At 40.3% G+C, this 27606-nt stretch overlaps 2 protein-coding genes across 2 annotated transcripts in view; both read left to right on the top strand.

Annotated features, from left to right (window-relative positions):
- Window positions 1-8097: 8097 nt before the first annotated feature.
- ITGA1 (integrin subunit alpha 1) overlaps window positions 8098-27606 on the top strand; it is a 79663-nt gene continuing 60154 nt past the window's right edge. Inside the window, exon 1 of the mRNA XM_052776201.1 lies at window positions 8098-8652. Within this exon, the coding sequence (XP_052632161.1) occupies window positions 8625-8652 (28 nt within the window). The 5' untranslated portion in view covers window positions 8098-8624. The remainder of the gene's footprint in view (window positions 8653-27606) is intronic.
- On the top strand, window positions 14540-17360 carry PELO (pelota mRNA surveillance and ribosome rescue factor). Its single transcript, XM_052776202.1, has 2 exons — window positions 14540-15387; window positions 16576-17360. The coding sequence occupies exons 1-2, from the start codon at window positions 14662-14664 to the stop codon at window positions 17005-17007; spliced, it is 1158 nt and encodes a 385-aa protein (XP_052632162.1). The 5' UTR covers window positions 14540-14661; the 3' UTR covers window positions 17008-17360.

Here is a 27606-nt window from a genome sequence, read left to right as displayed (position 1 = left end):
TTTTATCCTGTATAAATTTCTGTTCAAATTCATCACCCAGTTCTTATCCTCCTCCATGAAGTGAAACAATTCAGGCAGACCAGACCATACCTCCGTACCATCACAGGCCTCACTTTCCTGATTGGTACAGTCCACCTAGCAGCCTACTTGGATCTATATACACTCGTATCCATGTCATTCAAGAAATTATAAACCTGGAAGCTGGGATTAATATCTTTAGCTCCTTGTCAGACCAATAATCCACAAGCCTAGGAACCACATCTGACAAGGTGTTGTGAATCTACAAAATACAGCTCCTGGAGCTATGTGATGGCTGGCCCTCAATCAGCTTACAAAGTGGGCTGCAAATGTCAGGTGGACAAGCTAGTGAGACATCAACTTTGGACCACTCCTGGCAAAAATCTCTCATCTGCAGAATACTTTAAAATCTCAGCAAAGACCTACCAAAAATATTTTTCTTCTAGCTTTTTCAATCAGCTTTACAGCAGCCATAATGACAGCTGAGAACTGAGGCAACAGATTCCTAGAAGAAATAGAGTTTTGACATCTGGGAGATATGTATTCCACCCTGGCTGAGTAAAATACTTTCAGAAAAGGACAGGTGAGGAAATGGGAATGAGAACAATCATGGTCAAGCACATAACCATTCAAGTTACTTTAATAGGAGCATTCAAAGAGCACTGATGAAAGCAAACAAACGCTGTTCTTCTAGCAGTCAAAACTAAAGTATGTCCTGGTGACACAAGACCTTACATTAGAGCCTTGAAGGCTTCTAAAAGAGTTGAAGATCCCAGGCAGATAAATACATGTTAGGTGCACAGGTATTTGATAATGGTGCCAGACTGAGTTAATCAAGAAGCTTCAACCTATGAGTTCTGGACAAGGTCAAAAAGGCTAGTTTGGCTGCAGAGTTTGGGGGTAATGTTCTCATGAATTGCTCCACAGGGAGTTATTTGGATTGCTGAGCTAGCTTTAAAGCCTCTGCAAAGGGTGCTGACCTGAACCAAGGTCTTGGCTCTGAGCCCAGCCCTATTGGAGAAACAAGATTTCCATAGACAGTAAACACAAATTAGTCCAGGCGTAACACTCATTTCCACTGACTCACCAATAAGCACACTATTATTAATAAAATTAACTCTGCCTCTGGCAGATATGTTGGTTATTTTAACAATCCCATTGTGGTCACTCGATGCTTGAACTCTGCTATACCCTAATCAACCATCTTTGAAGAAGGTAACACAACTTATTTAAAGAGAAAGCATATTACATAGTCTGGAGAAACAGGCTGATTCATTCATGCTGGCAAATTTGTTACGCTGGTGAATATCTTGAGGATGAAGAAACATTTTTTCCTTAGACCTTTCAAATGTGTACCGAATAGGATTTTTTTTTTTTTTTTAATTCCACCTGTGTACAAAACCCAGGTCACTCTGAAGCTGCCTCTACTACTTCTGTTGTCATCTGTGTCAACACTACCCTGCAGTAGAACTCTGCATATCTGTCCATGGGATTCCTGGTTTATGACAGTGATAACCATCAGTTCTGAAAATTTCCACCTAAGAGATAACTTTCTCATTGCCCATTGAGTTTTGAGTTAGTTCTGGTCTCTAAAACCTGGTACCATTTCCTGCAAGATGGAGGAAATATCTGCATCTATCTTTTTTCAGATTATACTTTTACAACAAACAGAAAATATTTAAATATCACACAAATGGCATAACTGACAGATGTATAGTATAACTTCTATTAATTTCTAGCTCTGTTGCTGATAAGCTAGACAGGAGAATAATACAGCAAACTCCTATTGTCAGAGCAGAACTTCCTCTTTCATTATGACTATATACATTAAACAATTTCTAGGAAGTGCTAAAGTTATATTTGTTATACCCAAGGATCATTTTACAGAAATGGAACACAGCTTCTTAAGTTTTGTATCAGCAAATATTGCCATGATTTGATTAAAACACTATAAGAAATCTCTCTCTTTTTAAATTAAACCCAAACCTATGCTTGCCCCATGATCTAGATCCACTGATACTGGTAAAGCAATTCCTAAATTAAACTGGATACTTAAATCCAAAACTGTGATCTAAAAATTCTTCTTTCACCTCTTCTCTGAACTTGGAGATAACGACTGTCTTTGGGTGCTAACCTGTTTGACTCCGTAAGTTTCTCCAGACATTTAGCATTTTGGTTTTGCATGGCTAGAACTGTGCTTCCAAAGCAGTTTGGTGTCTGGATCAGACCTTCAGACCAGACATTCTTCCCCTCAATTATCCTAAAGAGCCAGATCCTGTAGACACACTCAGTGTATGCTTAGCACCAATTGATAGGATTGGTCTCCTCATAAAATGCAGTTGCCACCACTTCTTTTAAGGTATGGGTGGAAGAAGAGACTGTGTCCACCTTTTCTGTAATAGCTTAATGTTTACAGCATTCATTGGATTCACTTCCCTTCCCAGACTGGACAGATTCACAATGTCTTACACCCCAAGGAAAACGTGCCAACTTTTGAGTCCTTTGACAAGATGGGTAAGTTGTCGTTGTGGTGGTAAGAGAGTCCTGATCTCTCGTTCCTTCTCCTCTTTGCCTAGGACCGTATGATTCTCAGGACATTCCTATGTAAGTGAACTAAACTAAAATGACTGAGTGGATCCAGACCACCAGAACAACTCAGCCACATTTAAGGCCCTCCTCCTGGCTACCTGAAGGCTGTTTGGATATGGTGACGGAGTAGGCAGCATACTAAATGGATTATCCTCATAGTCTTGTCTTTTGTCACCCTCTTTCACGAGGGCCTGGCAGCACATCTTTCATCGTATGATCACATGCATGCCTATCGTATCTAAAAGGCATGACATGCAAAAGCACAATGTCATGGGATATCTGCATTGTACTCATCTGACAGGTTATATACATGTGTATTCAGTCATGTGACAGACACATTAACACATTGGTTACTTGAGGAGAGCACATCTCATAACATAAAGCTATGTGACTCAGCTTGCATGGATGAAAAAGGCTCATTGTGGTAGCTTCCAGGGTTACTGTTCTACCCGTTTCTGGCCTAAAGAAACCTTAGTTCTCCAGTACACAATATTAGTTTCAACAGAATGCTACAGCCAGTTAGGCAAAAGCCTGCTGGTTTTGACATGACTCAGGGAGATTGGAGATGCTTTTTAAAAAGTTTTTTCAATGTGAAAAAGAACACCAACTTATAACTCCGACTTTGAAGCTGAGTGCTTTATTGGTCTGCTAACAAAATGATGTATATTACCTTCTCCGTCAGCGGTCTGCTGTTTCTGTAAAACTTACATTCAGAAGGTTCCAGACTCTGGCCTGGAGGTGGCTAGAGATACCTATCTGTGTCTTGCACTAAAATACCTAGGCTTGAAAAAGAGCTTGGATTTCAGACTTACCCATGTGTTTGATAATCATCTTACTTCTGGAAAACCCAATATAGGATAATAAAACCCAATATGGACTTCTATACGAAGCCCAGGACTGTCTTCTTACCAGGAGTGACCTAACCACTAAGATAAAATCATCAAAGGGTTTCAGACCACAAAAACAAATTATTCACATGGACAGACAGGTGGAGCAGTGGGATCTAGATTACAGGTCTCAGTAGGTAAAAATTATAGCAGCACCCCTGAAACAAAGAGTTATAGCAATCTACAGAAGCTGGAATCCCAGGAGGAGTCTGGTTTGCAACATCCACTAAAAAAATAGCAACGTGTTGCTCATTATAGAAGGATTGTTGCAAACCTGTAATTTGTCTTAAAATCACATAGTTAAAAAATAAAAGGGTAATCACTGCCAAAGCTGTCTTGTGTATGTGCTGGTGTTTGTTTGTTTGTTTATTTTTGTTTTTTCAGGTACGCCATAAAACATATACTGGCACCATGACTAGGCTCACATTCCTGCAAAAAGCAAGATTTTTTTCCTGATCATGAAGATCAAAGGAAGGCCTGGGCAGTGATCTATATTTAAATGTTGCTTTTGCACTTACTGAGCAAAATAATAGAAATGGAAGAGGAATGCGTACATGCATCAAGGAAAAAGGGGAGAGTTAACACTTTTATCTATGTAGAACAGAAAAAAAAAAATAGAATAAACTGAGAGTTTTCACTATGGTTATTGCAGTCATAGCCACCTTTTTTTTCTGTAACTGAACAGTAATAAGTAATTATATTACACAGACCAGCTGTGAAGGCAACGAATGCAGTGCAATGCAATACAATGTAAAACTCTGCAGACTATGTAATTATTCTGAGAAATTATTGTCATCTTTTAGTCTTCCTTCACAGCACACTCTCAGTAAGTCATTCTTTTATACAGTTTCATAATTGAAATCTACCTGAACAATAAATAATATTGGTTATGCAACATACCATGAGAAGCATGTTAAAAAAAAAAAGACACTTAATTGTTACAAAGCTGTAATAAAAAGAAGTGTGGGTGGAGTGCAGAAAGCCCAAGGTAATAATAAGAATCAGTTAATCCTCTGCCCCTAAATTCTGGCATCATTTCAAATAATTTCATTCGTATAATGCAGTGGAGTTAATGCATGGATGGACCAACATTAGTTGGGATGTTATATGTACCTTTAGCCAAAAACCTTATAAACATATTGCAATTTCTATTTCAGCCCCTTGATTTTGTACAATAAAATATGAATTTATTTCTTTTGTCTCTTTTGAAGTTACCAGTTCCATTCCCCTCAGACTCAATGCTGTAGCTGCAATGACTTCAGTACTGCAGAAAAAGTACTTCAAGCACAAAAAAGGCTGAAATACTCAGGCCAGAGAGATCACTACCTCATGCAAGTTGAATAGATTGTGTTTTTCTGGCTTTATTTGTAGTGTACACATCAAAGAAATACATAGTCATGTTAAAGTCTGGTAATATACTACAGAGCTCAAAGATACATTGTTGACATAGTAAATAGATAAATAGATAAGTAAATAAGCAAGCAGAAAATCTCCATGTAGCAGGAGAAAACTGTGAATCAGTATTTAAATTGTAAGAAGCTGACTCAAAGGAAATAGAAATAGTGTAAGAAATGATGAAAAGAGTAGAGGTATCATCTGCAAGAATCTGAAATTCTATTCTAACATAAAAATGCTTCTACATGAGTATAAAGCAATAATCATAAAATAAAGAGATTGGTGGAAGATTTATAACAGTAAGTGATGCCATACAAACTCATCTCTTCCTGGTCTTGTATTTTTGTGATATAGCTAATTTTGATCTCTACAAATTTAGAATGAATATCGAACAAAATGCATCTGGAGAAAATGTGGGAAAAAAAGCAGCATGACTGAGGATGTGAGATACTTTAAATCTGATAAGGAGGAAAATCAGACTATTTTATTTTGGTAGGAATACAGACTGTATATTGATTTGGTTCACAACTACTCTATGATAGTTGGTATATAATCCAGAAAAGACCAACGAAGAAGATGTAAATAATACTGTAAAGAACAAATTTAACACAGAACACAAAGGGCATTTTCCATAACATTTCCTACCAACATTAATTAAACTAACACAAGCTGCAAAACAAAATTTTTAGGAAGATCCTGTTGTACAGTAAAAAGGATTTTTGGCACATTTGTACCACTGGTTAATACAGATGGAGCAGAAACATGGGCATTCTCCAAGAATATCAAGTATCAGCTAAAAGCTGAGCTGTAAAACATGAAAAGATTTATGCATAGAGTATTGCTGGAACCATACCAAATCCTGCAAGGTCTTAGTTCTGGTACTTGAAGAAGGAGTCCTCAAGCATCTCAGACATAATAAAAATAAGACTACAGCCCCACAAGTTCTGCCAAGTGAATTCTAGCATGGTCCTAGAATCAGATAGGAAAAAATGGAGACTATGAAAATGAACAACAGACTAATTAAGAAGAAAGACATCTTGGAGACTGTGAATAAGCAAGTGTAAGAAAAAAATGTAAATCAAAATTATCACTAATCTACAGTACAATGTAATCCATCAAAGATCATAATAACAGCTTTCAATAATAAATCTTCACTTAGAAGCTATATGAACAAGCTCTGTAGTATTTTCCATGCAGTGCATAATACAGTGCAATAATAACAGTGAACATTGCAGAAACATTATGTCTCTCTTACAATTATTGATGTTGTCATCCATCATTATAGGTAATGATTTTCTATACTATTATGATCCACTGAAACTAATAATATTTGTTATGCAGATATTGAAATTACCTAATTTCTTAACTATTTGTGGGCCTGAGTGTACCTCATGTAGGGTTTCCTGCTTAATATACATGTTCCTTACTACTTATGTATAGAACTTTAAACTCCAAGAAAAGCATTTACTGATACGTTATGAACAGTTGCCTGAACGAATGCACCCAAAGCAACAAAGACTGTGAAAAGATGCAGCACCTATTCTACAAGCAATAGGAGTTGGCTTCTTCCTGAATTAGTTTGGCATTCCAAAGTAAATAATGGTCTGTAAGTCTGTAATGTATTTTACTTTCTTGAATGTGTGCAAATTAATGAGAAATGCTAGCTCAGTCCGGCAGTTCATCTTTTCTAATGTCGTGCTTTGACATTGCCTGATGCAAGATGTATAGGACACCACCACAAAAAGAAATTAATAATACTAAGACTAATTTGGAAGAAATTAGGAACAACCCTACATCAGGAATGTTTCATTTTATTCTCAGGAAGTCTAATTCTCCAGCATGATGTACACTCCCCACATATGTACCAAATACCACATATACTTCAAACAGGTTTGAACTGATTATTTTAATCCATGTGTGAGTCCTTAGTATCCCTGTTTTTTCCTCTGGCATAGTTAATTGTATCACAGAATGAAATCCTTCACTATGATTTGAAAGCAAACTCAACTCCTCAATGTACATTTAGCTGAAGTACAGTGACAGAAAGTGAATACAAAGATTTGTTTTAAAAAAAACCCAAAACACAGCAAGTTATTGCCACCTTTGAAACCGGGGTAAAACCGGCAGTGGTAATATAACTCACTTGCAAAAAAATGAAATTACAGCTTTTTCCAAAATCTCAGTTGTCTTTTAGTTTGAATGCCATTTTGGTTTCCTCTAATTTTATGCATAAAAGCCTTAACTGGAAAAATGTGTCTAGTCTTTTAAACTGGTACCAGCAGAGCTCACGTCCTCATTCAGCAAAAGTTACACAAGTGCTTAATTTCACCAACTTTGAGTAGTCCCACTGTAGCAATTAAATATATTTTATAATGTGTAAAGTCAAGCATATGCATAAATTATTACTGAATGAGGACCTTTGATCGTAAACCCAGCTTTGAAATTGTGCACTGTTTTCTAAAATTTCCACCAATCTACAAGTAAAGGTACACCCAAAGTATTCTCATAAAATTAGGACAGAACTTGGAAGATGTATTTAACTATTGTAGTAATGATTAACAGCTGTAGTTTATTAGCCTCAGAGGAACTTACAGAAATTCCATGAACTTCCACTTATTCACCAAATTCTTTGCTGCAATTCAAAGAAAAAAATAGGGGAATTTTCTAGTAGCACCAAGATCTCCAAATCCCTATAGAGTATTTTGATTTCTCTCGTTCTTGTTTGAGGGACCATGGGTTCTCTTGTTTTAGGAACAACAAAATGATTTTTCACAAGGTCCAGCACGCGAACTCGTACACTGCTGAAGGGATGTCACTCCACCTGAGCATCACTCTGGTAAACACAAAAGAGAAAGTCCTGCAAGCTGCTCCTTTACTGAGTGTTTAACGAACCCTGAAAATCCCTACTCACAGCCGTGAATCTGGCTAATTATTACCTTTGCGACTTATTATTTATTAGTGAAGTCATTCAGGGGCAGGGAAAGCGGGGGAAGGGATGCCATGCAAATGTTCGGTAGATGAGGGCAAAGGCAGCTGTCTGGTATTTATTTCCTCTACGCAGCAAAGCACAGGGAGACAGAAGGACTCGAGAAAATCGTCCACCGTCTGATGCGTTACTGCATCTCCAGAGCCGCTGAGCCGGGGGGCGGGGGGGGGCTGACTTCCTTCCGCAGGCAAATGACCCGCCGTAGAGTGCGTTTTTAAGGGGTGATGTAAGAGAAATTAAACTTGACCAGCCAAGCACACCCCCTACCTCAACGACGAGAAAGGCGAGAGAGGTGGCCGTGGAGCACGCCCAGCTCTCTCCTGCCCGACTGGGAGCGGGACTGGCCGGCGGGTGACACTAATTAATTATGAGCGGGCAGATGTCCCTTTAAGGTCTGCTGTGCTCTCCGAGGGCTGCAGCTGGACCCTTGCGGGGGGAGATTTGGCTTTATTTGTACATCTCGGCGCTGGGCTAGTTCTATGGGGAGGCTTCCAGACGCCTTTGGGGGGTGGGTGGGAGGAAAGTTGTGTGCGGGGGGAGGAAGCTAAATTCTTCTTGATGCGAAGAAACAACGTAAAGACTGAATAACAAACAGGAAATGCCTAACTCGGCTGCAAGGCGGACGGGCGGCGCAGAGCGCTGAACTCCACTCGTAGAGCCGCACCACCGAGCGCGCCGACGGCCGGACCGCTCCCGCCGCCCCTGCCCTCGGCCCGGGCTCCCGGCCCCGGGCTCGCAGGAGCCCAGACATGGCTGTCTCCTACTGGATGCTGACAGGTGAGGAAAGCCGCTCCCTTTCTGTCTCGCTTTGAAAACTCAAGTCCCGAAAGCAGCTCTGCTCCCTGCGGGAGGGGGTGAAGCTGTTGGGGGCTGGTACCCAAGGGACCGTGTCCCCTCTCCCCGACCCCTCCACCTGCCCTTGCCCCTGCCCCGGAGGTGCCCTGCCCTGAGCTGCCCTCCAGCCGGAACCCGTGAGGGACTTCTTCGGTTTGCTTCTCTCAGGGAACTTTAATCCCTAAACCAATTTTAGAACCCGGGGGGGAGGGGGGAGGGGCGCTGCTAGGTGAGGATGAATGGGTGACAAGAAATACTATAATTGAATCTGGCTTGGGAAAAGAGGTGCACCTGGTAACTTTTTTTTAAACTAGGGTAGCTTTTCTGTTTTCCTCCGTTTGGCTTTCAGATGTTCTGAGCAGTAAAAGGGGAAGTGAGGAAGCGGTTAACTGCACCCAACTAAGCTCAAAAAGATGAGTTCATCCGGAGATGGAATATATGTAGTATTTCCTTTTAGGGTTTCATTTATTGTTAGGGACTTACTTGGTTTTTTAGTAAAACAAATACAGCAGGTAACAATCCCCCTAGCTAGTCAGTCTGTAATAATATTTTGGATCTGAAATCAGGGGAATCCAAGAAGTGGGCAAGAGGCTAAGGCAATGCTGGGATTCATGTGCTTGCAAACTTGGGACACTGAGCTCCCCAGCAGCTCTTGCGCTGGCAACTAGCGCACAGTGAACCTGAGGCAGTACAAAGGAAGAAATCAATTTCATAAGAATTGTCAAAATGCAGGCAGCAGCAAGTGGGGAAAAGGCAAGACTGTGGTTTTTCCCTCTTCACTCTGTGCTTATTGTGCGAGAAAGAACAGATAGAGGAAAATGTGAAAATCTGAATGTCGTACTTTGGTGTGCCATATTTAGCCCTTGTTCATAGAGTCTTTATTACTTTCATTACACATCTATATTCTCCAAAATATGCTTTTGTGTTCCTTCACAGAAGGAGGCTTTGTAAAGTGGCAAAAATTTAGTGTGCTGCAACTGCCCTTTGGAGTTGCAAAGTTGCCACTGGCACTGGTGACAGATAATTAACCAGTGCTGACAAAAAGGTTTATTATCAGGTAGGAAAACAACTCAAGGCTGGGTCCCATCCAGATCTGTCAGAGGCTTACTAGTTTATACTGAGGGGTTTTTTGGTTGGGGGGTGGGGTTCTTTTTTAAAAAGTTGGTGTGAAATAGACTACACTTAGAACTAAGAGGAGGCATTACAGATAGCAGGAATGGGATTCAAATTGTCTCAGATAAATAAGAGAAGTATTCCTACATAAACAAGTCAAAATGTCACAAAAATATGGACAAGGATTTTTAGAATTACAATGGAATAAAAAATAAATGCAAACTAATTACATGCTCCTCTTTCTTAAAAAGAAAAAAAAAGGCAAATAGTCTGGCGTGCACTAGCAGACAAAGCCAATCTAGAACAAAGGAGGTGCATGGGGTTTTTTTAATTATTCAACTTGGTATTGGTGAGGCGTCTGAGAATCTTCAGTACAGGAAGTCTGACAGATGCAGACAAACAGGCAGAAGTGCACAGAGAAGTGACAAGCCTGATAAGAGCTGAGGAAAATGACTTAGGAAGAAAGACTGAATGAGTTAGGCTTGTTTATCTAGAGAGAAAACTAAGGGGAAAGTGTTGAGCATTTCAAATATGTATTTTTACCAAAGTATTATTAGTGAGAATGTTCTTCCAGATGTCAATATTTTCTTTGTTTTGTGAGAGCACTCAATCATTATTGTCTATATTGCATATGTTGGTTTATAAAGAGATTGATGAATAGTTGGTTCTCCGTGTCCAACAAAGGCCAAGAGAAAATCAATGTAACTCGCTGTGCAAAAGTCTTAGGGAATATTCAGAACTTTCTTACTCTTCAGGTAATGAATTGCTAGAACAGGCTACCAAAAAAACCCACCCTGCATAATCTTCTTCACTGAAAGTTATGATCAAGTTGGATAAACACCTGTGAAGGATGGTTGAGGTTTACTTCACCTGGCCTCAGTGTAAGTGGTTTGACTAGGGATCTGCTGAGGTTTTCTCCAGCCTTATATTTCAACAGAAGAGGAAGGAAGAAATCAATCCCAAGGGTACCATTACTTTATAGTGCTTCTTCACTTATAGTTTTATGTGTAGCCTGTTCCCTCCTGGAATTCTCTCCTCATTGATGATGACCATGTTGTTGGTAGCTATTAAGAGTACTCATAACATAAAAGACCAGTAATCATAAAGACAGAACTGTATGCAGAAAATGGTCTCTGTCCAGAGCCTGCAAAGGCAGGACAGACACAGGATAAAGGGAAAGCATGAAGATACCCATTTTCCCCCATTTCCCTCTCCATCTTTATCTTTCATCTTCCTTTGCTCTGGCAAAAAATAATGTCCAACATTTCGCAGCAGATTTTCCCCTATATTCAAGATTCTTTCCCACTAGTTTTTTTCATCCAGGACTCGAGCGTGTTTGCATGAACTCTAGCTAAAATGGCTATAATATGGGGGAGAGGGGGTTTCCTATGAACATGAATTCTCCTTGTCTAGAATCTGTACACAACTCATCTTCTTCATAAAGCAGCTGATCAAGACTTGAAGATATAGGGCAGTGTGTTTGAAATGTTTTCAAAATAATAATCTTACAAAAGTAGCATGGCTCCAAAATCCCTATGAATATATGCTATCACCATTTTTATCTTGTCTTGTACTGTGCTTGAGGTCCGAAATTGCATGCCAAATTATTGCAATTATTAGTACCTATAAAATTGTTTTTAAAAAGTGATACATTGCAAAAAATGTCAGGTTTTACACTTAGTCTTAATCTTTTACCAAGACTGGAACAGACCACATAATTTTGAACTTTTACGTTAAAACTGTATGTAGAGATAAAAGTATCCACTTGTTTTGGCTCTACTGGGGTCAAATTCATCTCTCTCCCTGACATTAGCAAAATTAGCATGAACTTTAAAAATTACAGTTACATGGTTCTTACATTTTTGGAAATGCTGTTTTTCTTCTATTGCTCATTCTCTGACATATTCAAACAAATAACAATACCCAGCACTTACTTTTTACCAGCATAGGCAAAGCATCTTCACTAGTAAATGTTCTCCTTTATAAGTTGACAATGGTCTTGCTAATTGTGGATGCATCATTTAAGTTTACAGTTGCCACTAAGTACTTGTGGACCACTGTTCATAATGGTATAAAATCTCATGATTTTTTGAGAAAGGACTTTAGCGCATCTCAAAATGTCTCCTACAACAACAGTCAATTTAGTAAGTTGTATGACAACTTTGGTTTCAAGGTGGTTGTTCTTTATTTTGGGTTGGGTTTTTTTTGTTTGTGTTTGTGGTGGGTTTTGGGGTTTCTTTCAACACAGTAAGTCACCTTCTTGCATGAACTGAATGTTTATTTTCCACTGGATGGTACTGGACGCCAGCTTGCAACCTTTATCTAAAGTATATCGCATCTCCAGTGATGTGAGGCTGCTTGTAAGAATTAGACTGGAACCAACAAGCAGAGAAAAGTTTGTAAATACACAGCAGCAAAAGAATACAAAATAAAATAAATATTAACTTGGAAGGTAAATATGCACTACAGCTAATTTCTCTTGAAAGAATTGCATGAGGTTAACCCTTGCAATTTTATAATAGCAAAGAATGTAATGAAGAAAATTCACCACAAATTCACCATGCAGCATTTACATAGATAAGTGAAAGGAACTCCTAAAGAAAAGCTGAGTGCATGCTCTCTGCCTAAGCCACAAAACATCAATACAAAATTGTATTGATTATGTACAAGCCCAAATTAAACAAACAGTTATTTATACATGTGCTTATGTTATATTCCCTTGGGTGGTCCAGCTTCCTTCTGTGAAACTATTCATGCTAAGAGTTGAGCATGTGTGCTCACAGGAAGAGAGTCTGAGGTTTCATAAATAAATCCTATTATGTAATATCTGATAAAGTTGTTTTTACATCAGTATCAAGCTTAGAAACAAGGAACACACACTACTAGGCCAGATCTGAGTTCAGTGTCCTGTCACAACAACTGACTAGTGGTAGATACTTGAGAGAAATTTGTAATGGGAGACATGGGATGATTTTTGCTCACAGTAGCCTTGTATCTCATTAAATCCTTGACTCCAAAGCCTTTCCAAGTCAGCAAATTCCATAATCCACAGTAGGGTTTGGTTTGGTTGTTTTTTTTTTTTCAAAAAAAGAAGTAACTAAAAGAAACCAGAAACTTCCTTTTAATGATTCTAAATTTGCCACTTTCTCATCTCTAAGATAATGTCCTCTTGCTTTTCGGTTATCAGACTGACAGTGTAGCCACTCCAAACTTACTGTATCTGTTCTGGTTGCCCCGATACACTTATCATGGCACATTAGTTTGTCTACTTTCTCAAATATTTTTTTGTTCTTTTGAATCATTCTTCATACAAGCATTTTTTCTATGCTCCATTCTTTTCTTTTCCTCATTCTTTCTCAGTTCTGAAATGGAGTTTTCAGTGTCATACACCGTTTCAAAATAAGCTGCAGCACTTGCATAATGTTATCTTTTTTAATATTCTTTCTAGCGTGTTAAATTTGCCTAGGCTGCAAATTGAGCTGTGTAGTTATTGTTCAGGTCCCTTTTCTATGCAAATATCATTGAACAAATCTGTGTGTTTTTGCAAGCCACATTACTTACATTTGTCAACATCATGCTTCATTTGAAACGTGCTTATCTGTCTGTCTCTGAAGCTTCTCAGAACCATCTCATTCTGACTAACTAGCAGATTCAGGAAGCAGGTCAAGTTTCAGTATTGGCTGAAGCGTTAACTTGCAAGTTTAACCAACAGACTTTCAAGCTGAAGTTCAGTTTAAGAGCCATGTCAAAGTAACGGTTCAGGTTCTGAGGTGGCCTGGGTCTGCTTTTCATGTCACTCGGTGACGGTCGTCTGACTAGCCGCCGCCTCTTTCACGCACCAGCAAGCCGTTAGGTATCCCCGCCTACCCTCCCCGGCTCTTGAGGTACCGCGGCTTTCACTTACCACACCCCGAACACGGGCTACTTAGCCGTATCTTTCTCATCTCTTTCTCGATCTGCAACCACAACCTTCCACAACTACTTAGGTTTGGGGGCTTTCTCCCTCTTCTTTCGCTCTTAGAAGCCTCTGCAAGTTTGAGCCGTCGCTGTAAAGAGCTAGAGGGGCAGGACCAGCGCGGGCCCGGGCCCCGGGCCCCGACCCCCTCCCGCCTCGCTCACGGAGGGGCTGTAGCGGGAACACACACCAATTTATAGTCCTCTCCCGCCTCACAGCACACGGGAGCATCGCGGCTCCCTCCTAGGCCGTGTCCCGCCCCCCGCCCGAAAGTTTCCCTCCGCAGATCCCCTGGCTTGCGGCGTCTCCCCTGACGGCGGGGCGGCGGCGGCAGGATACGCGCCCCCAGCCGCCGCACACATCACCCGCCCGTAGGCGCCACTTCCGCGCATGCGCCGGGTCGCCAGGCAGAGGCGGCGGGGAGGGAGCGACCGTGCGCATGCGTGTCGGGCGCAGAGCCGAAAAGGCAGGGGGAGGTGCGCGTCCAGCCGGCGCTATTTAGGACGGGCGGGGCGCCTGCGCCTTGGGGCGGCGGGGCGCTGCGCATGCGCGCCGGGCGAGGCGAGGGGGCGGCGGCGGCGGCGGCGGCGGCGGCGGCGGCGGCGGCGGCGGCGGCGGCGGCGGCGGCGGGGTGTGCTCGCAGGAGCTGCCACGCCGCGACTGAGGTTCAGCCCAGGCTTCGCCGCGGGGCCGGGGCGGGCCGGTGCTCGGGGAAGGCCGTTCGTCGCCGCCCGAGGTAGGCCGCCCGCGAGCGCCGGCCGCCCGCCAGCTCCCGCCGCTCGCCGCCTCCTACCGCCAGGCCTTCCGGGGCAGGCCTAGTTGGCCGCTGCCGCCGCGGTTGAGGGGAAGCCGGAGGCGGTGCGGAGGCGCAAGGAGCCGCCAGGATGAAGCTGGTGAGGAAGGACCTGGAGAAGGATAATGCGGGGCAGGTGACGCTGATCCCTGAGGAGCCGGAGGACATGTGGCACACCTACAACCTGCTGCAGGTGGGTGACAGCCTGCGGGCCTCCACCATCCGGAAGGTGCAGACCGAGTCGGCCACGGGCAGCGTGGGCAGCAACCGCATCCGCACCACCCTCACCCTCTGCGTGGCGGCCATCGACTTTGACTCGCAGGCCTGCCAGCTGCGGGTCAAGGGCACTAACATCCAAGAGAATGAGTACGTCAAGATGGGGGCCTACCACACCATCGAGCTGGAGCCCAACCGGCAGTTCACGCTGGCAAAGAAGCAGTGGGACAGCGTGGTGCTGGAGCGCATCGAGCAGGCCTGCGACCCAGCCTGGAACGCTGATGTGGCAGCCGTGGTCATGCAGGAAGGGTTGGCTCACGTCTGCCTGGTTACGCCAAACATGACGCTTACCCGCGCCAAGGTGGAGGTGAACATCCCCCGCAAGCGGAAAGGGAATTGCAGTCAGCATGACCGGGCCCTAGAGAGGTTTTACGAGCAGGTGGTGCAAGCCATCCAGCGGCATATCAACTTTGCGGTGGTGAAGTGCGTACTGGTGGCTAGCCCAGGCTTTGTACGGGAGCAGTTTTGTGACTACATGTTCCAGCAGGCGGTCAAGACTGATAACAAGCTTCTGCTGGAGAACAGGTCCAAGTTCTTACAGGTAAGGAGATCAGCAGCCTGCAGAGTGGGTAAAAAGAGGCTTAAGAGCTGTCTGTGATAATAGACAGTACTTACAAGGGTGATGGGAAATAATTCACTTATTAGTGGAAAATAAATTCCTGTCAGAGCGTCATAAGGAAATTTTTCTTATGCCGCCCAAACTGTAAGACAGTTATGCAAGATACAGGTATGGTTCCTTCCTACCCTACCTTAATGTGGAGTAGGGAAAGCATTAAATATTTCAAATGCCCTATAAAGGCATATTTAATTGTCAATTAAGAGTGAAGTACAAGTTGGAAAATAGTTTACTCGTAGTGTTAATCTGTCATGCTGTATAGCATGCATGTTCAATAACAGCTTTCTAAAGCTTTTAAAAAAAAAAAAAAAAGTACCCAGATGTGGTATAGGCTAGTTAATTTTGTTGTTAGTTTTGTACTACATAGTTAAAGATTATGCAGACCATAGCATTTTTTCCTGTTCCTTAGTCATCTCATTGATTGAGTGGCTGGGGTTTTTTGCCTTTCACCAAAATAGGCAAATTCAGAACCTAAAAGAAGTTGTTTTTTTTTCATAAGGATACTTGTATCGTTTTTAAATTGGAGTAGGCCTATAACCTCTGCTTGCAAAATGTTGGGAGGCAGGGGGGGAGCATTTCCCAATACTTAATGGTCAGAACGTTTAGACACACATTGCACCAAGAAGCCTCCTTTTGTATTTGTCACAAAGTGATAATACTAAGTATGAAAAGTTTTAATGTACTTCACAGCTTTGCAGGCATAGTAGATATGCAGTTGTGCAAGACTTGACGCTTTTGCACTATATGTCTGCAGTCTTAAGAGGTCTTCCCCTTCTTTAAAAGGGAAAGGCTTAAGTCTTAGTTTCTTAGTAGTTTCACATGGCCCTACCTTGGGGACCGTCTGCAACAGCTTGGATATTTAACCCAGTCTTTGAATAAGAGAAACAGCTTTCCTGCACTTCTTAAAATACAGTTTAAGGGATTTGGTATAGGCTTAGGGTTGCAGGAGAAATCCTTTAAGAAAAGAATCATGTAGGTTTCAAGGAAGAGAACTTCCTTGAATAATTATCAGGATAAATATTATGTATAGTGGAAGCTGTTTGTGATTGGCTAATCAAGAAAACAGTCCTTCTTTAAAAAAACAAACACCTTTGACTTTTTTTTTTACTCTAGGTCCACTCTTCCTCGGGACATAAATACGCATTGAAGGAAGCCCTCTGCGACCCAGCTGTAACTAGCCGTCTCTCTGACACTAAGGCAGCTGGTGAGGTCAAAGCCTTAGATGACTTCTATAAAATGCTGCAGCATGAGCCTGACCGGGCTTTTTATGGTCTAAAACATGTGGAGAAGGCCAATGAAGCCATGGCCATCGATACCTTGCTGATCAGTGATGAGCTTTTCCGGCACCAGGATGTGGCTACACGTGCCCGATATGTTAGATTGGTAGATAGTGTACGTGAGAACATGGGCACAGTACGCATTTTCTCCAGCCTTCATGTGTCTGGAGAGCAGCTTGGCCGACTGACAGGGGTGGCAGCCATCCTGCGCTTTCCTGTTGCTGAGGTCTCTGACCAGGAAGATGATTCTAGCTCTGAAGAGGATTGATAACAGTGACTTCATTCCACAGTTGCTTTTCCAAGTCATGTTGAAATGACATTAAAGGCCCTCCCTTCCTAAATACTGTGTGCAGATGTGCCATGACATGTAATTTAAGTTTTTGATAGTATTTCGTACAGTGTATAACTCTGCTCAGCACACTAATGGATATCTGTTCTATGGTAATGATTATTGATATACTATGCATTGGAGCTGACTGGTTTTGTAAGTTACACCCTGGACCTCCAGCAGTACAAGAAACTGACTCCCCAATACCACTCATTCTGCATGTTAAGGCAGACTGGCAGCTTAGTGTTTTGGAATGTGTATGAAAATATAATAAACTAAGAGGGAGAAAATTATGTCAGGCTGTCTTATTTCTGTTCAAATGCTTGAAAGGAGTATTGCAAAACATACGTAAAACTTCATGCAATACCTACCAAAACTGTGCTTGGGTCTTCTTAGGAACTCACTGTTCTTCCTAAGATGTGGCGAAGGAGTGGGATCAACATAATCTGTTAGGGGTTTTTTGTGGTGTTACAAGTCTAGCCACTTAAATATTTCTGTGAAACACTGGAAGCAATTGTTCAGAAACTACACCCTTTAAATTAACCATTTCCTCCCTAATATAATGGTAGATGAAAGACAAATTGTGAAGCTCAGTGCACCCTTTTTCAGTTATCTCTTTGAATGCTGTTATCTTGGGAGATTTTCCTGAGGGCTAACAAGGTATCATGTATCTTGTCATTGACTGTATTCTGATAAATTGGCATTGGGATTATTTAGCACCCAGTTCTGAGAAGGCATGTGAAAAGGCTTACAAAATGAGACCCTAGTTTCCATGAAGAATCTTTTGACATCAAGTAGTTAAGTAAGTTCATAATCTGGTATTTTTCTATTTGTGTACCTCTTTAAAAACACACATAAAACACACTATGATACGGAAGTAAAGGTTACAAACTTATAAACTGAACTTCAGCTTAAGATAATGACAGCTGTAAAAATCAAAATTAATTTTCCAGTTATTTGATCTGCTCCAAGTATTGAGAGCCACTGCAAGTTTTGTTTCTTCACTGGACGATAAATCTTAGGCTGAGGAAGCAAAAACTACTTTCAGATTCTGACATACCTACAAGGGGACTGTTCAGTTTAAACTGGTGTTTGATGGTGTAGGTTTTGTATGTAAATAAGCATTCCTTTTTTAAATGTGGTGTGAGAGGGGGAACAGGAGAGACTTGCCACAAATAAATTTCATTTAAGAAAGCTATGGAAGACTTCTGAAACACAGAAAGGAACATAACAATGGAAGATTAAAATCACTGAAACTTTTAGTCTGGGTAGAATAATTTTAGGAGAAGCATTTTTAATGGTACTCCCATATGTTGATGGGTGCCAGGCCTGTGAATTTGATAGTATCTAATGCTAGCTGAAACATCAGGCTAAGCTTGATAAAGAAGTACTTTTGAGTTAAAAGCCACCTCCCCTTTTCCAATCATCCACAAAGTCCAAGGAATGCGTGAACAGAACTTACATTAGAGGGGTACTTTTTATTCTTCTCTCACTGAAGACAAGCAAGCCTATTAAGACAGTTGTTTAGAGTCAGCTTGCACAGATAAACTATTTTATTTGAGCTTCATGTTTTTGTTGTGAATGGTGTCGAGTGCCACTTGTCATAGAATGCTCAGGTAGGCTTCCTTCAGCAGTTAGGACTGGTTAAATTAAAATTTCTTTTTTTTTTCCTTTTAAAAATCTGCCTAAGCTGATTATAAACTTTGCCAGCTAAAAAGCACCCTGATTCCTGCTATATACAGAGTTAAATGTAAAGAACATATGAAACAGGTAGAAGAATCTGACCTTCAGTAAATGTTCCTTATAGGCAGCAAATTATGGCTTTAAACAGGCTCATAATATCTAAACAAAGTCGTTATTTTCTTTAAGATAAGCTGGTGTATTAGTATTTCCCTTCTTATAAGTAATGTCAATTTGTTGCAGTTGTACACAGATGACACATATTCAAAACTGTAGTACACCAGGAAATTCTTAGTTTAATTCTGAGCAAACTGAGAGACAAATCAGACTGTTCCTTGGTTGTGGAATGGTTTGCTATTTTATTAGACAAAATTGATTCCAGTTATTCCATTTTAAACAAAAAATTATGAAGAGTTTTTGCTGTGTACTGTAAGAAGGTTACAATGGCAATTCTGCAAGTCTGTGTTTGGTCCTTGTGGTAGTATATCACCAAGGAAAAGAAGCAGCCATTTTGCTGCTTATTTGGTTTCTTTAAGGTATAACAGCAAACATCTGGTAAGAAGATATGTTAATAGTGATTCTTTGAATTATTTACACTTAAAATTCTGCACTGACTTTACAATTTATGAATATTTTTCTTTTTTTAGCTATTGCTATCATGGCATTAAGTGACCCAAAGTATGGAAGGGTGGGATTTTTTTTTTTTTGGTAAGCGTTTTTTAGTAAAATAAATATACAATCACTATGTAGACAAATGCATCCTGTTTCAGGAAACAGCTCAAGGGCTTGGTATTGAAAGTAGGCTGTGTTCAGTAGTTGCAGATGCTTGACCTGGCAAAGTTCCAGGGTTGCTAGTATCTTTTACATTTAAAGGAATTTTGAATAGTTGAAAAGTCCAGATTGACAAAGGTGCTTGCTTAACACAGTTCTTAATGTCTGGGTGCAGATAACACTTACACAGAAGATGCATGTTATCTGGAGATCAAATGAGTAAGTGCTAGAGCCATGGGAAAATATTTTTTGTGTCTTTTCTTTGGAGCTAAACATACATGAACCAAAAACTGTCTGCAATGTGAAAATGGTTCTCTTGCACCATAAAGTATGTAGTAATTTTGAACAGTGTCTCAGCTTAGTTTCTGATTATGTTCTGACATAATTCTGTGAATTAGTAGCAAGGTTTATCTTCCAATTTTTCAGTTTTCAAAATAAATGAATATACATTGTAGGACTTCTTAATGTTTGTTTCATTTGGTAGGATACTTTAAAAAAGTATCATGAAATCAGCTTAGAATCATAGAATCATTTAGGTTGGAAAAGACCTTCAAGATCATCGAGTCCAACCATCAACCATGCCCACTAAACCATGTCCTGAAGTGCCTTGTCTACTTGCTTTTTGAATACCTCCAGGGATGGTGACTCAACCACTTCCCTGGGCAGCCCATTCCAATGTCTGACAACCCTCTCAGTAAAAAAATTTTTCCTAATATCTAACCTAAATCTCCCTTGCCTCAACTTAAGGCCATTTCCTCCCACTTGATCCTGAACCCTGCTGTGCTCTTCAAAGATTCAAATAAATTCCTTGATTTATGCCATAAAGCCTCTCTTGCAAACTTATACTTTGGAGCAGGCCCCAGTTTGTTAGTTTTGTCACCTTTGGCATTTAAATTCAGTTATTATTATATAGTCTTCTGTAGTTGTTTACCAAATAAAGTTTGGTACAAAACATGAGGTCACCACCAGCAAGAGACCAAAATAGTCCTACTAGTTATAAAGCAGAATAAAAGATAAATCTTTCAGTAAAACTGTAAAGCATTTAACAGTATTTGACCAAGGGAATTCCTCATCTCCTGTCTTCAGCCTTATACACTAGATGAGCAAATTGCTGGTAATAAATGATGTTTTGACCACTCCCTGACCACCAGTCTAACAAGAGCCCATAGCTCTTCAGCTTAATTTGTGATGTTACTAGCATGATGTTTTTAAAGCCATGTAAATGTCTGAAGTAATTTTCATTTGCTACTGTTCTCTCAAAGGTTAAGTAGCCCTGAATATTAAAACTATCTTTCTTACCCTTTGAAAATTTCTTAGTTTAACTTCTGAGCTGCTGACCTTGGTTTGCCTTTTTGTGCGAAGGTATGTTATAGCTACCTTCTCGTTTGACTGATTTATAGCTTGAGCCTCTCTAATTTCTTTCTGGAAGCTGCATTATCCATCCAGAAAACGCACTCAGTTTTCATAAAGGCGAAGTGGGAATAAAAGTTGTAATCATGTGCATGTGATCTTTTTTAGTCACCCAGTCCATTCACTTTTCTCAGATTTTCATATCTCCATCTGTTTTTAAAGAAAACAAGCCTGTTTCATAAAGGAATAGATGTCTAGTTTTGCAGGAAAAAACATGTGCTCAAAGTGTTTATGCTGCTGTTTTATCTGAAGCCACATTTGTGCAGTGTGTGGTCTGTTGCTTCTACAGAAGATCTAAGAAAGCAATTTTGAAAATGTGAAATTGCAATTAGAAGGTCTGCAATTAGGAATCCTTGTTTATAACCCAATATTGGAATTCCTGCAAGACACATAAAAAAATGAAGGAACAACTTCAGAAAGCTGCTTATCTGTGTACTTTTTAGATACGGCAAAACTTCAGACTTGAATTTTTTTTTCTTGCTTTCTGATACAGCAGCTGCTTTTACCAGTTCCTTTTTTTTTTTTTTAAGCTGTGCTAATACAGATCTGGGAGTCATTCCCTTCTTAGTTCTTGTTCAGTATACACCTGCAACTTGCTACAAAGTGAATGATAAAAGTTTTGATGCTGTTAGAACTTGGGATTTCTTAGTTTTGGTTTGATTTGGAAGATGGTGGGAACAGAAGAGAGACATGGCATTGCAGTAGATTATTTTACAGTATCTGTGGTTCTCCTATAACTGCCACAACTTGCTTTTACAGACTGTTGTATTCAGATTTTGTATAGGAAAATAGTGTATTACAAACTCATGATTCTGCTAATTTAGAGTTAAGAAAATGTCTAACTGTTTGGTTGCTGTGACTATTGTTATAATTCTTAATTCAGACTCTGACGTGGGCCGAGCCTGGGCTTTTTCAGCAGTGGAAAGAGTAAACATAGGCTGTGGAGCTTGTTGTGTGACCGTTGCCCAAAGAATTGCTTAATAAGTGTAATGTTTAGTCCTGCCACATTTTTTATGCTTGACTCAAGTAGGGCATTGACTTTGATTTGAGCATAACTGCTTGCATGATACAGAATATAAAGGAAAGAAATGTCTCCAGTCTAACAACCACAATGTAGTGCATATTCTCTGTGAACTTCTGAACTTGACTGTTTTAGAAATGCAGCATAGCTTTTTTGTGGAAAAATTGTCTCCTAAGGTGTCTTAGCCTAAAACAGAGCATGAGGAAAAGGTCTCTGAAATCATACTTGTTTATTCTATTGTCTGAAAATAATTCTTCCTCTTGTCCCACTTGAGGGCTGTACAAGAAACAGAGGGGGGGCTGATACCAGAGCAGCACTTTCTTCCAAGTCATTGTCTTCTGGGAAATGCAACATGAAGCAGCAGCTTTCAAGCCCTGCCAGCTCTTGTCAGATTTTGCTATACCGATCTCTAATTTATTGCCCTTTTTTTGGGAAATGCTACATTCACAGCTAATGTAATTACTCTCATGCTGCTCTAATAATTACTTAGAAGTCAAATTAGAGCTGATCATGAATCCTCTGACAAAATATCTGTTCCATTAAAGAATGTTAATTAGTTGAAACCAGTCCTCCTTTTTAGGAATGTACATACCAGACTTGATGGGAAGCTTTTTTCTCTGGTCCAAAATGGAATTTCTAATCAAAGCCAAGCCTAGAATAGCAAAGAAAGAGTCCAGGGCTTTAAGGAGCCATATGGGACAGAAGATACAAAGCTTAAGACCCTTTTCTGTTTCATTGTTAACACTAGGCTAAAAATGCTCCCTTTTCTGTCAGTGTCTTTGGTAAGTACAATTCCACATTGTATAAGCAAATAAATATTTTTATATTTTGGCCAAGATAGCTAAACCACAACTGACTCAGGTATATCTCTTGGGATGTTGAGAAAATGTTCAGGTTTCTGATCTGGATGGAAAGTGATTGAAAGCTGAGACTGTTCCTACCTAATACACTCCAGCTGTAGTCTTCGCATTTTAGAAAAGAGCCTTGAGTAGGGTTCCATGTTTCAAAAAGATTTTGGACCTGGTGGCAGCCAAGCAAATCTACTTTTGAAGACAGGCAGGTTATTTCCCATGCAGCCTTAATACAAATGCTTAGGCATTTACTTTACTTAGGACAAATGTTTTTAGCTGAATTTTTAGTGAAAGGACTTCAGAACAAAGAAATGAAACAGAAAATATATGTAAAGATACATATGTATGTGTGTATAAAGATGCAGTATCCTCAAAGAATGCAGTATCTTCACGTAAAAAAAAGCTTAAGAACTCTTAGCCTGTAGTTGCTTTGGTAGCTGAAGGAATGATGCAGGATGCAGGCTTGTAAGTTATCTTCAGGCCTCAAAATTTGTTTATGGTAGGAGGAGCTTGGTAGCAAGTGCTACGTGTAGGATGTCTGACAGTTGGTTGTTGAATGCTCATGAACGTCCCCTCCAACGGTTTCTGAAGATCTGAAAGCTGCAGCAGGTTTTGCTGAAGAGAACTGCCTTCACTTGGACCTGCAGTGTTCAGCCTGGTGACTTCAAGTGTGTAATACTGGTATAGGTATTTCAGTTTAGGTGTGAGAGAAATTAATTAACTGCATTTGTTTATCGTACACAAATAGTTGCTGTAAGACCACTTCCACTCCCTTTGGTAAAGAGAACTGTTTTATCCCATATAATTTGTTCCTCTCCAGAGTGGAAATTGATGTTCTACGATAGGGTGGCTAAGAGAAGCTGAAATGGACTTTCTTCAGATATGGTGCTGGGAAACCATCAGCAGTCTGCCAGGACAGCTGTGCCTCCTGGGGCAGCGGCTGTCTACGGAGGAGCTGCTGGGACAGCAGTGGTGAGAGGCAGAGAAGGAGCAGCTGCCTGATGAAGGAGCTTTTCCAAGTTCCAGAGCCATGAGGAAAGATGAAAAGCTATGGTTCAATGGAAAACATGAGATGCTCTGTCGGGCATGTGAGTTCTTCCCCAAAGAGAGCCGCAGTGGATGTCTGAAATATCTGTACTCAGTTCTAACAACTCATCCTCGTTTGAGGGTAAGATGCCAGCTGATGTGGTTAAGCTTGTGCCCGAGGGAGGGGAGCCTTGAGCCTGAGGCTGAGACCTGAAATGGAGATATTGACACCATGCTAATCCTGTCACTATGGAGTAACTAATTTCTGACAAGCCTGCTACACAGGTGTCACGCGTGGAGTCATTGCTGTAGCTGAGGCTTGTGAAAGACTCTCTTTGTTTTCCTTTCATACCTGTCTGAAAGATGCCTTTTTCAAAACTAGTATGTAGTGCTTTGAGTGTTGCATTGGCAATTGGCGTGATAAGCAAAGGAAAAATTTCTAGTCAGACATTAAAAAAAAAACCATAGAAGAAGCTGAAATAAACCTTCCAGAGTTTTGGAGGGGGTGCTTAGTGAGAAGAAACAGTAAGAGAAAGCCAGGAAAAAAATAATGTTAAAAGGTTTGTTTGGTTTTTTTAACAGTGTTTCAGGTTGTTTCAACTAAAGCATTGTTTTTTAAGTTAACCAGCCTAGTCAGTCAAGTCAGTCAAATGGCAAGTTTTTAGACTTTTTTTCTTGAAAGCCTCAGAGATCAGTTATTAAAACACTTATTAATACACGGTCAAGCATTGTGATCTTTGTAAACAACATATTTATGACTGCTTAAGCAATCGCAAGCCATCTGCATATGTTTTATCCAAGTCTGCTTGCATGGACCTCTGTATTTTTGTTATGAGACAAAAGTCCTATTAAATGTTCAGAAAGAATGAAATTAATGTTGACAATTAATGCTGACAACTGTGAGTCTAACCTTTCCTAATTTTGAAGACTTGTCTTTCTAGCATAAAAAGGTTACATAAATTTATAATAGTGGGGGGTTTTTTCAGGGGAGAGTACTGAAATTATTGCTGAAAAATGCTTAGGGCCTTAGGCAGTAGTATTTTGAAATTGAAGTTTTGATTTTTACTTCTAGAACACTTTAAATCTACTTTATTCCCTAGCTTAAGCACTTCTATTTTGACATAAGAACTGGCAAGAAATAAATGTATGTTGGAGACCAGAAAGTTCCTGCTACTGGGAAAATGAGAAGTTGGAACAGCCTTCCAGTCAGAAAAACTAGAGCAAAAGGTCTCTTGTATATGGAATTTGTTTACCCTGAAAAATATGATGTAGTTGCCAGCAACAGATAGGAATCAATTCAGCAATCCTGTACCCTATGCTCTGAGCAGAAGCAGAGCACTTGCTGTCGTTTTAGTGGAGCATTGTGTTGCCCTGTTTATATCAGTCCAATTCTTTGCGCGTATGTTTGCACCACATCTCAACAGATGCACCAGATTGCACTACAGTACTGACCTTGTGTCAGACAGGGATTAGCAGTCTGGGCTAATGATGCAAAAATGCTTAGATTGGGTACCTGATATGGGTTTAATGAGTATTTTCCTTTCATCCTTTGCCAGTTTGATGTCCTCCAGGAGATTTAAAGATCTATTAAAAAATAATTTTTGAGTCTTTTATTTGTAAACAAGCATTAGACTTAAGTCAATGATCATTGAGTGTGTTTCCTTTAGAAAGCACGTTTTCTCCAATGATTCTGAAGCGAGCTGCTGTGAGTTGGTCCTCTATGTACACCGGCACAGCTTAGAAAAGTCTGGTTCACACAAAGGCAACTGCGGTATCCAAAGAGCTATAGACCAAAGAAGAAAAAAAAGACAGCACAGCATCAGCACTGCTGGGCTGCCTCATAGCTGGGCTGGAAGGAAAGGCTAGAAGTGATCCATTGCCACTCTCTGCTGCTGAAACTGTAGTTGAGGTGCTACTTGCATAAAGCTGATGTTAAATCTATGATAAGGTAGCACAAGTATTTGTACAAAGTATTTGTAAAAGGAGTATTGTGGGACATAAGGTGGTAGCACGAGGGTCCCTTGTGCCTTTTTGGGAAGTCCTTTTTTAACACTCACAGGTCCCGTTGACTATAGAAGACTGAGTCACTCAAGTAACACCAAAACTGACCTTAGCTTTGAAACTTCAGTTTAGCCTGGACAAATGGCATCTACACAAGAAAATAAAATTTCCTCACTCTTGGGCTTCCATAGTACTTTTGTGAAGATGCAGGTGTTTGAAAGAAAGAGTAACAGGCTCTTTGTGGAACTCCTGGTAACACCAGAATAGTTTTTGAACAGGCCTGGGCTGGACAGATATCTTAAAATCCCAGCTGTACTTCATGTGCTGTGGGTGGGAAATGCAAGTTATTAGCGCCAGTAATTCATGTAGAAAGCTCTATCTTAAACTGCATCTAAAAAACAGGATGTTTTTCTACCTCTAGAGTCCAGCTTTAATTTTTTGGGGGGGAAACAAACCTTCCTCTTATAATCTCTTCACGGCTAGTTCCAAATTTCCCTGAATTGTTTATTGACCAGTAAAAAAGAACGTTTGCAGTAAAAAGACCTGGGATTAATTCCATAGTACTTTCAACTGGTTTACCAGTAAAAACCCTACACCAACGGTACAGCAAAAGAGGTGTGCATGCTTTTACTCATACTTGAGTGTCTTAGTGTTCAAAAATTAGTAGATAAAGTTGATGATGCATTTTATTATGCTAAAGTTTTCAGTATGTTGCTATTCAATATTGATAATTCATGGTGATATACTGGCTTTTGGAGAATTTATTGAGTTTTTAATTAGAAAAAAAAGTATCTTGACTATAAAAATATACCACATAAAAGAAGATTATTAAATCCCCATGAACTTTTACTGCAGTTTTAAAAATTACTTTATTTCCCAAATCGCACTGTGAAATGACAATGGTAGAGGCACAGATCTTGATCATATTCCACTTCAAACATGTCACACATGATTATTTCAGGGGATGTTTCTAACATACACTAGAGAGGTATCTCTTGTTCTTATTTCAGCTGAGTGATACTGGCGTGAAGCTGGCATTTTGGTTTTGTCGGTTTTTCTGATGGTCTCAGGTGAACACCGTATGCCACTTCCTGACTTACTGGTACATGACTCCATTTACAGAAAGTTTGGTGTTATCTGTTGCCTGTAAATTGTGTTCACCTCACAGGTAGACTGGAGATTAGCTACTATGTATAAAACAGCGAGCCTGTGAAAGTCCATGTGATTTTCTTAGACCATAAAGTAAGTAAAGCTGCTTAAGTAAATAAATACGTGTAGCAGCAGTCTATGAATTGCCTAGTGCAATACTAGTTGTTCTTGTGGGGTTTTTAGTCCAAATGAACAAACCTTTGTATTGCTGATCTTCAGTTTTTTCTTAGGGTGCAGTGTCTTTCGTGATGTGTATGTGGTGGTGTTTTTTGTAGCCTTTTCTAGATTAGCTAGCTATTTTACGGTTGTTTATGTTCATGGAAGATTGGATTTAACGACCACTGTGGTCATTTGCAGTCCCATATGCTTGTCTGCTTGGATTTCTCAGTTAAAAATGAAAAATATATGTTGTCACGGAGCCATATTCTTTAAACTGTCCAGTGCAAGAAAAGCTATCTTATCATGGTTAACAATTCATGATAGAGACAAATAGGGAAACAGGCTGCTGAGGATTATCTTCTCTTTTAGCAGTGAGCGGTCATAAGTTTCAAACTAGAAAAGCTCTGTATGTCTCAGTAGAGAGCTGATAGCATGATTACCCATGCTGGTGTGCTTGAGACAGGCTCAAGA

The sequence above is a fragment of the Harpia harpyja genome, chromosome Z (assembly GCF_026419915.1).
Source record: "Harpia harpyja isolate bHarHar1 chromosome Z, bHarHar1 primary haplotype, whole genome shotgun sequence".
Lineage (NCBI taxonomy): Eukaryota > Metazoa > Chordata > Aves > Accipitriformes > Accipitridae > Harpia > Harpia harpyja.
The sequence above is the reverse complement of the archived record's forward strand: the minus strand, read 5'-3'. Positions and strand labels throughout refer to the sequence as shown.